The sequence below is a fragment of the Saccoglossus kowalevskii genome, chromosome 16, assembly GCF_978046115.1.
Source record: "Saccoglossus kowalevskii chromosome 16, keSacKowa6.1, whole genome shotgun sequence".
Classification (NCBI taxonomy): domain Eukaryota; kingdom Metazoa; phylum Hemichordata; class Enteropneusta; family Harrimaniidae; genus Saccoglossus; species Saccoglossus kowalevskii.
The window spans coordinates 7,664,149-7,675,129 of record NC_140656.1 but is presented as its reverse complement, the minus strand read 5'-3'; the positions used below and the strand labels follow the sequence as shown (position 1 = coordinate 7,675,129).

At 36.7% G+C, this 10,981-nt stretch overlaps 1 protein-coding gene across 1 annotated transcript; it reads right to left on the bottom strand.

Annotated features, from left to right (window-relative positions):
• Nucleotides 1-4,213: 4,213 nt before the first annotated feature.
• LOC100367227 (N-acetylglucosamine transporter UNC93A-like) lies at nt 4,214-7,379 on the bottom strand. The gene is made up of 3 exons (XM_002737676.4): nt 6,480-7,379; nt 5,749-6,016; nt 4,214-5,258 (listed from the first exon to the last, which is right to left on the bottom strand). The coding sequence occupies exons 1-3, from the start codon at nt 7,377-7,379 to the stop codon at nt 5,035-5,037; spliced, it is 1,392 nt and encodes a 463-aa protein (XP_002737722.1). The 3' UTR covers nt 4,214-5,034.
• Between the last annotated feature and the right edge of the window lie 3,602 nt (nt 7,380-10,981).

The window sequence follows — 10,981 nt, the reverse complement described above, 5'->3', positions numbered from 1 at the left end:
GTCTGTTTCGCAACAGAGGAATGTAATATAACTCAAAATATCGCTCTGTAACAACGAAAATGAAATATATACATTACAAAGTACTTTTTATCTATTAGTTGTATATATTTTATTATTGTCTTAAGGTAGAGATGCAATTTACCTGACAAGTATTTTCGGAAAGCTTATTGTATGAATATTAAAATTTTGTTAGTATTTTTTTTATGGACACTGTAGTTTGAAATATGCACAAAAATGTTCTTTTTTGATCAAAAGTGATTTGAAAAAAAATAGCTCTTAAACCATGCTTCTGTTTCCTGTCAAAATTGGTTTGTGGGTACATCAGTTTACTATGAAGAAAGTGCCGTCTTGAAAACTGTCTACCAGTTCTCAATTTTGCAGGACAGCAGCCCAAATTTCACTACTTCAAGTTTATGCATAAATTAACACCCAGGCTAGTTGTCTGTACGATTGTTGTGACACTGTTCAATCAAAAACAATGCCCCGACGGCGTTTTGAAGATAAACACATTGTCAATCATTTGTGAAAATTTCAAAACAAAAGGTCAAAGCATCAAGGAACTATTTTTTTTTAAAGTTATGGGATGTGCACTAAAAAGAAGCTGAGATAATTGCTAATTTGCATAACAATTCACTCAGTAAGAAGTTTGCTAATGCTCATAATTAAAATGGGTGTAACAGTTCCAAATTTAAATTTATTATCGTTTTGTTAAAAGTTAAATATAGTTTTCACCATGTTTCTTTTTTATTATTTATGTACAGCCTTGCTAAATCTTGCTAAGCATTCAAAATAGAGAATGTTTGCACCTGTTATCTATCTTTTAAAATCGTTTTTTGAGTATGTTCCACTATTCACAATTCTACAAAATTTTAACAGTCTATAGCCAAGACTGTTTGGATAATAACAAGCAAAAAAAAAAAAAATTCACTCCCAAGTGCCCACAAACCTGCATCTCTACCTTAACAAGCAAAAACAGATAGGAAGAACGCGACACAGATAACACAATAATCAAAACAATGCAAATGAATGGATAACATGACAAATGATAACTGCATTATGTTTTGACCTTTTTTTCAAAAGAACTGAAGTTTGAAAAAACAAACAAAAAAATTACATTCTGAAATTATTTATCAGCAATCGCACAAGTTCTAGCTAAACGGTTGAATAATTACAGTATTACAAATTTGACATCATTTTTTAATGGTTTAATGACAAAATGTCAGTGTTTGGTTTATGGGAAAAAAATACTGTCGACTAATCGTCAAATAATTATATACAGCTTTTGACATGTATTAATTGTTTGCACTACAATATCGTCGTTCATTTCAAAATCCTATTGTCGCCAAATGGGCATTGAATACAATGGTGTTTGGGGCGCTTAGCTCAAGCTATGCGTTCGTTCACACTTCCGTCGCTAGCCTGAGCTAAGGGACTCGTACGGTCTTAGAAAAGGGCCAGATTTACCTCGTACCATTTCTGCATATGATGCAGCGAGATTTTTCTGTCAACAATCCCTTTTATATTTTGTGCCAATTCTAACGCCACGCTCTGGGGAAACATATAATAGGCGTAGATTTGTCCAAGGCATTTGATACCATGTCACATTTCTTGACTATTTGCTATGCCTGGAGCGTGTGGCCCATCACAGAATGAAACTCGGAGTATTGCCAATTAACTTTCGAATAAAATGTAGTGTCAAGCTTTCAATTATTAAAAGTACATGAACGACTATTGGGATACTAATTCTACAACGACAAAGACGGATATTTATATATAGATATAGACATACATTAAAACATAGGAAAGAATAAGTTTAAACGTCGTTTTGCAAATTTTCAAATATATAAACATTTATTCTCAAAAGACGGTGTTCGAATTTCGTTTAAACAAACAGTGCATTTGTATACGAGTTATACGCCTATACGTTTTCTCTCAACACCATTTCGATGTGCATTGTCACATTTCTTCATGACCCGTGAGCATCGTTGGTATCAGCCCCTACTTTTAGCCCTTACTCTTGTATCAAGCGGCTAGTAGTGCTCACTTTTGTATTCACCATTCATAACCATTTCATTAGAGCTAAATTCAAGTTTGTGTTTATTTCTGAGTATAAATAAAGTTATTAATTGATTCTGTAGTGTTATCGGGAACTACATGTAATGTAATCTTTGCTGAAAATTGTTTGGTTATTTTTAACTCTATTCCTCAAAAAATGGAATCATGTTTACATTGGCAGTTGGCAGGACATCACAACTTTTCAAACACGTGTACAGAGCAGTTTATTCCCCGTAACCTCATCAGTACAAATCACTGTTCACTGTGCCCTCTTGTGTTGGTTAATTAACTGTGCCGCTTTTTTGTTTTTATCGTCCACGAAACAAACATACTATGGCGCGCGTGACAAAATTAGCTGTGGGAATTTCAATATTTCTGATTTGAACAAAACTACATTCGTCACCCACTTTTAAAAATATGAATCCCCGACATCAGAATGTGTTCACAACACCGTGACGTAAACACCTACAAACACGGCGATTTAGCGTTTTGTAGGGAACTATGGCGGGCGATGTTTATTCCACAGACATGTTACAGTCAAGATGATTGAACTTTATTACTGAAAATTATTAAAATATATGTTTTGTATAAATGGTTGAGTGGCCATGAATTGTTGGTGTTAATTAATCTCATGGTCACGGTATAATTCATAATGTTTGGCATCCTTAACTTGGTCGCGAAAATGACATCAACAATAATTGCCGAAAGCACTTTCTCAATGTAATATCACAGGGATCCCAGGAACTATAATCAACTATGTGCACAGTCTGTATGCATTAGTATCTACAAATAGATAAGAAACGAAGGTTCAAGCGACCCGACATTTTTAAAACTGGTGAAACAGACGAAAAGAAAGTAATATTTAATTTTATAGCTTTTTAGGATTAAATGGGACAGTTTTTCTAAAATGCGTCACACTGTGACGCATTTCAGCTCGGTATTCTATGGTAATATAAGTGAATCCGTCGGCGAGGGCGTAAAATCTATCGCCGACCATGTCTGGCTAAGACGTAACATGGACTTCTGCCAGAGACACGAAACTTGTCACTAGGTTACTTTTTAATTTTAGCGCAAATTACGTCGCAGAGACACACACTAACATTTCAATACGCAGGTTTGTAATAAAAAACGATACTTTTATGATATATTTTATTTTACAAATTCGCTGGAAGTTAATGTATCGCATCAGGTTATCGGCGAAACAAGAAAAATAAAACCCAGCTAATTATCTCCTGTATTGTTTGTAGTAATAAAAGTTTATTTATTTGTATATAATAATAAAAATTACCAATTTTGACACTTGTCTTCACTAGCGTTATTAATCGTGTGTATTGTATAAGCACTAACTCACTCGTCATAGTAATCCCTAAAACGAGTCGGATCTAACGTGATTGCCAGTTCGTTATCCAACTTCATATGCAGCTGCTGTCGATGGTACCACTTGATGAGCAGGACTCACTTACTGTGTGTGACGTCACGAGCCCATCATTTCGATGGCTAATTACCATAAAACCGTAAAATAGACATATATTCATCAGCACATAATCTAAATATACTTATATTCACAGAGATGACACATCTTGAAATTTCAGGGTAAACTCTTTCATTAAATTGAGAAAAAGATCCCTAAAGGGATACAAAACCGTGCCAGCGGATTTGACATAGCCTGGCCGCGACCTGTACCCCGCAGTCTTTGACCTGCGCCCTCCATCGTCCAGTTACTATGCTGTAGCCGTGCCACGTAGAAAATTATCTTTATCTGTCACCACCAAAATAAAGAGACATTTGCAATAGTCTGCAGAGACATGAATGTGATAACTATTACGTGCTTCATATTCTCATTTCATCGTTTGTGGTCTACATATTAGATTTTCCAGTCTCACTCGACATCGTATAACATTGCGCCCTTTGACGACCTATTCTGCTACCCGGGATGATATATTTCCATCTTTACTCAGACATCCCCAGCTGTGACCACCAAATGCACAAACCATTCACACAGTCCACGTGGACTGCAATAATCACTCAGCCACGTGTGTCACGAGCGGTCTGTTTCGGGTCAGCTGTTGATCATGAAATAATATTTGTATTGTCGGACAGACTGGCATTTGACAGTTCATGACACGAGTGATTATTAATAGTCATTCAATATCAACAATTTTACAACATATCCATTGTCTTTATTTCCAATTCCAAGAATTATAAATAAATTACACCGCAATGACGTCACCGCAAATCGCATACTGGTTAAGATAACACAGTAACAAATACGAAAATAAAGAAGTGCGAGAAAGACTCCACTTATATTTAATTTTACGGCATGTACACAGCAGATAACTTTTTATATGGAATTGAAGCATAATATTAAACAATCTGTTACAAAACTGTCAAAATCTAAAGGTTGCCATATTAATGATATCGTCTACTTTAGGTAGCCATGGTAACAATTTACCTCACACACCAAAAGTCATTTCATGTGAGAATTAAAATGACGATGTATAATTATACTTTAAAAAACGAAGATAGATTTCACAAAACAATTCAATGATTTTAGCCTACTTACATTGCATCCTTCACCAAATAAATATAAAATACACTTTATAAAAAAAAAGAGGAAAAAAACATTATTAGCACCAATAAATTGGTCAGCTACTAGTTATCGTCATAATGAGCTAACCAACCGCCCAGATTACAGTGTTTCGGGGGAAAGCCAATTAAATGTTACTTATCGAATAAACTGAATCGAATCATTAAAGGTGGACTGTTACTTCAGTAGGGGATTATTTTTTACATTTTATTTCGAAATTCAACAGGTCACCAATTTCGAAAATATTTCATTTTTATGTAGTAGCTAGTCTGGTGTTACATAAAGTCATACACTAAACGATTCTCCCTGGAACATTTCAAATTGCACTAAAGCAGATCGATTATGATATTGATCCGACTTTTAATAATCCGAACACAATCCCATCCACGTTATTACGTCATCAGTATACGAAGAGCCCTGATGTGTTTGTTCCGAAATTCGAACATGATGTACATCCCCATGGAAACGATAAGTAAGGCACAGTTAAAATGAATCTTTATCCCCGTGCAAAGGTAGTTACTGTATGCGAATGTAAGCGCCGATCCGAGTGACTGCCACAGTCTATAATTCGAGAATGCTGCCTCTTGGTTCTCGCAATATAACACTCCAAGCAAAGCTGAAAAAACAACGTATGATAATAATATTTAATAGCATTATAACAAGTAATTTTTGTCCGTATTGTCGGTAGATATGAGAATATTTATCTTTGGAAATTTACCCATTCAGTTTAGTTCGTTGCATTCTAGTGAGAATAACACAAGTATAGATTTAATATTCGCACCGATGCGATGTTTATTGCCTTCAGTTATCCGAGTCTAAGCCAACAACCCTGGGTCTAATCCGATTGGTGATTGACAAGAACTTATTAAAGCAAGCATATATCATTTTTGTCGCAGCCTTTTCGAAAGTTGAAAACACATTCCACAAAACACGACGGCAAAGATTCACGTTATTATTCAGATAATCAGCGGTAAACAATTCATGTAATTGTAATTTATGAAACAAAATATATTTTAATAATCAATCAACTGAAATCAAATCAAAATTTCCACTCGGAAGAACAAGATGAATAACCTGATATATGATTGAATTATGAGAACACTTACAGCTGACTTGAGTCTGCCAAATTGCGTCCGCAAACCCCCACATTGCAGCAACGACAAAGAATAGCTTCAGATCTTCGACTTGAGGCTCCCAATAAAACATCAAAACCAATAGCCCAAAATGGATTATCGCTCCCAGATTGAAGAGGGTAAACCTTCCGATGTACTTCCGCATTCTCCCTAGAATGAGTGACGCGGTGGCCTGCATGACGCCGCAGAACAGCATAATGTATCCCACGTAATGAACACCCAAGGAACAGCTGATGAAAGCCTGAGAAATAAAATCCATAAATTGAGAGACAGTAATATAAATATCAGCATTGTTCGATTTCTTTGGTGTAATCGATCGGTGTCGATTTGAATGCAGACCAATCAACTGACTGGAGCATCGTGCAAGCATCTCTGATCGGAATTTATATGATGATAAACAAACAAAAAATCCAAACATATGATCGACAACGTGGATAACACATATAAAAATATTATACACACGACATTGATTTATTATGTTAATTTCACTATATATAAAACCATACGATATATCATATATATTCCTCCAATGGGATTTTTAAAGAAGAGGATTTATCATATCTATTATTAATAAAATTATTATTCTGCAGCTGTGTATCTCTAATTGTCACCCGGCCTTTTATAACCTGATAAGCCGAGATCACGCAATTAGTTGCGACTGTTGGTGAAACACTCAATTAAATAATACATGCAAATGGGTATACCTGTGTGAAATCGCCAGCTATGTAAGCCATTTCAACGCCCGTATACATCATCAGAGGCACCAGGAGATAGAGGCTGTGGTCCCCTAGTAATCGGAGAGTGACCGTCAGTCGTGCCCTGGCGGACGTATCTTCCAGTGGACGGTGGTAGCTGGGAAGTTCATCCATCACAAACAACACAATTATTGCACCAACCACACCACATGCCAGATACACGTTCACCAGATTATTTTCCATAGGTCTGGGCGGTTGTATAAGCGAAGCCACTCCGGGTGGTTCTTGACCCGGGCAAAAGTTTGTACCACAAAATGCGGGATCCGCGGATATATTTTCCGAAGCTTCAGTAATGAGCATGTACGACGAAAGCAAATTGCCCCAAATTTGAGAAGAAAGGAAAAACATGAAGAAAATCCCATTGAAATAATTAACCACGACTTCCTTAGACTCGCAATTGATTTCGGCGTATTTTAGAGCAGTGGTCGTCAGATAAGACCCCTGGGAGGTCCACAGCGTTCCCGCCGCAAGGCCAAGACACGCGGCGGCTGGAATCAGAGTGTAGAAACTGGAAAACAGATTGGAGGCGGTGTACATTGTATAGAATAGCATGGAGTAGAATATAGTACGCTTGGTGCCCAGTCTGGTGACGACGTTGGGCGCTACCAGACAGGAAAGTATAAAACAACCATATATAATGCTCAACGATGTAACACCGAGACCAGCGGATTCGTTGATGCTACTTTCTAGATTCTGTAATGCGTTGAAGGACGTAAAAACGAAAGTAAACGATATACTGAGAGCTAGCAGATTCTTCCAACATCTCCTGGACTCAGAACGGGTGAACGGGTGTGGAGTGTCGGCTACTTCCACGTTCGTGATGAATTGTCCGGTGGTTTTCCCTTCCATTGTGATCGTTCAGCTTTGCTGATCACAATCTAACAGTTGTTGTTGGTGTGGTGTGTCGGCACAAACTAGTAATACAGTTGCACGAACACAGACGTCACTGTATATGCGCTGTCGACGTGTACGCTGTATACGGTACTAGCCGTTCAATGCTACAAACATCAGCTACATAGCTCGTCCAATATGGCGCAGTACACAATTCACACGATTCAGTGAAGCATGCAGTATTTATTGGTGACATGTGGTCAGAATGTACTTCCAATAAGTATTCCAATGTCAACATATAATGCTCAGTCCTATCCACAATCTGCCACTTGTACAGTTCAAAGAGCCACGCCCCTTTTCAGTAGCTGGTTGACACTCGTGTAAATCACGCGACGGTTCCGATGTCAGATCGTGGGAATACGATTATTAACACACACGTTTTCTATTCATATTTTCAAAAACGGGCTCCATTATGCATTTGGTAACATTCACAAGCTACACTCGCCCGCCATGTTTTAAAACAACAAATTGTACCCAACTACGCATAACACTACCGTCCACAAAACACAACACCCAATCAAGCCATTTCATTGGCTGTAGAAAGGTAACAACCCCCGTACACACAACACCCAATCAAGCCATTTTCTTCACGTTGAATATAGGATCTAATAAAATTATCGGACGATATTTTGTCACTTAATACATGTACTAGTATTTTAACCAGCGCATATTAGCAATCAAGCGAGGGAATTAGGGGGCGCACCGTGCATGTCCCCCCTTAAAACCGTTGTTACTCATATATGTACTATACTAGTATATCACAATGTAATGAGGCAATGTAAATGTGCATCTCCGTCCCTTTCCTAACCTCCAGCATCCGCTGCTGACAACAATCGTGATAATTTAGATAAATTTTCATTAGAGGAGTTAAAGCCGATGTCAGAAATGGCGACATAGTACAAGTATTGAGAGAGGGCGTGATGGGAACGGAATATATTTTTGGTACAACCCTATATTTTCCACTGTAGCAGGCCGCAACAGCTCGTTAGTCATCTTACCCTTAATTCGTTCCTTTCAACCACCCCGGACACCCTCCAATTCGTCTAAAGGTTAACTGGTTGGTTTTAGTAGCAGCTCATTAGGGGATTGGTTTCCAAGGTAACAGTGTCTGGTTAATACGAGCACCACCTGTCGACCTGTCACTATGTGTCATGAATGACGACTTGTTGCCTTTATGAACATTTCCAAAATATATACCATATATATATATTTAAAACAATGAATCATATCCATGTCATTGATAAAATACCGCAATTTGAATACGAATCCGAATTAACATGGTACATCAAATTTGAACACGAATCCGTATTAACATGGTACATACAATTTGAATACGAATCCGAATTAACATGGTACATACAATTTGAATCCGAATCCGAATTAACATGGTACATACAATTTGAATACAAATCCGAATTAATATTGTACATACAATACTACTTGCATCCACCTTGGCACCCCACCCCCCACATTGTGACTTTGTATCTGGTTCTGGATCTTATTGATACATTTATGTAGTAAACATGGGGCAATTCGTCTTTGGTGCGTTGAAGCAATATCGTTTTGGAAACAACTTTTTGTCTTTACTAAACTCCATTAATTCAATAATAATGGTCAACCAGATGTTTTGGACACAAAACCAAAAGGTTATTAAAAAAATGCACATGGTATGATGACCCAGCGATGCTGACTGGCAGCGCCATCACAATACGCATAGTATACTACTTTTGTTTTAGTAGTTTATGACATGAATCAAGAGTAAGGTGCGCCCTGGTCAGCTGAATGCTGCGGATTTGGGATCAATCCTCTAGCTGTGTCAACTATATTGTAATATATATTGCGAATACATACTTGTTTGGAAATGTAGAATTGTGTGTCAATCGATATTTAGTGAACATGTGTATAGTTGACGGATTTTAAACTAAATGTGGACTCAAAAGCAGATCTTAATAGGTGACATTTTGAGAAATGCCATTACCTCTCTGAAGAGGCTGCGTGACAACTGATGGATGTTGTGTGTACGGGGGTTGTTACCTTTCTACAGCCAATGAAATGGCTTGATTGGGTGTTGTGTGTACGGGGGTTGTTACCTTTCTACAGCCAATGAAATGGCTTGATTGGGTGTTGTGTGTACGGGGGTTGTTACCTTTCTACAGCCAATGAAATGGCTTGATTGGGTGTTGTGTTTTGTGGACGGTAGTGTTATGCGTAGTTGGGTACAATTTGTTGTTTTAAAACATGGCGGGCGAGTGTAGCTTGTGAATGTTACCAAATGCATAATGAGGCATCTTCTGTAGATTTTAAGTTGAATGAAGTGAAAAGGTCTTCTTGTTTTATAAACATACATAAATTTACATACTCTCACAACAAAAGCATCAAATTTTTATTGGCCAATTGAATAAATGTTTTCAAATGACGTTGTTGCATTCTGTGATCTTTGATTGGCTGGCTGAGTTAAACTTCCATTGAATATTTACGACGATGGAGGAACAGCCTTCGTTTTGCCAAGAGTAAAAGCCTGTAAGCCATTAAAAAGATAATTATTTTCACACAAATTCAATTGAGGATGAATTCCATCATGTTATGAAATGCCCACAACATATTACAATTAGGAGCAAATTGTTTGACTCAATTAGAAATAAAATTGTTAATTTCCATTTGATGGATGAAGATTCAAAATTTAAATACATTATGGGCAACACTTCCACATTAATACAGCTTGGTATTTTTATAAAAGAAAGTGTGGTAAAGTGATATAGTAATTATCAATTCTCTGATTTTTCTAAGCCCATTTGTTAAACTGTTTTTGTTTATGTATTTAGGAATTGTTAACTAGTTATATATGTTTCATTCAAAATGGATAATGTCAATAATAAAGTTAATAAAGTATCACTCCATCATTGACATTTATTGTCAGAAGTGTTCCCAGTTTAGCTTGTGGGCGCTCATGTCAACTTAACATAACAAAAATTTAAAGTAAAAAATCTGGTGAATTTCACAAAATTCAAATTTTCCTTCTGACAAAAGTCTCATTTACAGTGTCTTGTATTGCCAAAATATCAAAAACACTGTATACAGTTTACAAAATACAGGAAAACAATAAAAATCCTAGTACTTGTATGTAAGAACAGTCTAGCTACTGGACAGTCTACCCAAGATAGAATGTAATTCTCTACATTTATGCATTACTGTCAGCCTCTATTATATCTGCAATACATCACGGGGAAGAGTTATATTTCAGTATCCTTATGCATCAAAGTTGTGTTATACACAATGCTTCCCACTGATTGTAATCAGCATATAAATGATAAAATCAGTTGGCATGCCAACAAATCCTGAAATATTGGAGTATTCCGCTAGCCTGTATTGAAGGTCATGGTGTCTAATCGCCAAATCAAACATAATTATCATTGTTATAATCACTCAAAGCCACTTTATTTTAGGAGTTCTTCTAAATTTGATTTCAGGATAATATTTTTACAAAGCCTGTATGATGCTCACAGGGGTCAGTGAGAGGTCATACAAAAAAGGAAATCAACTTTATAATAACAAATTGAATG

What these genes read in the sequence shown, in the direction of transcription:
- LOC100367227 (XM_002737676.4), bottom strand. Translation starts at nt 7,379, where the DNA reads ATGGAAGGGAAAACCACCGGACAATTCATCACGAACGTGGAAGTAGCC. An exon ending in TAGCTGGCGATTTCACACAG is followed by an intron (nt 6,017 to 6,479) that starts GTATACCCATTT and finishes TTTATTTCTCAG; the next exon opens with GCTTTCATCAGCTGTTCCTT. An exon ending in TTGGCAGACTCAAGTCAGCT is followed by an intron (nt 5,259 to 5,748) that starts GTAAGTGTTCTC and finishes TTGTTTTTTCAG; the next exon opens with CTTTGCTTGGAGTGTTATAT.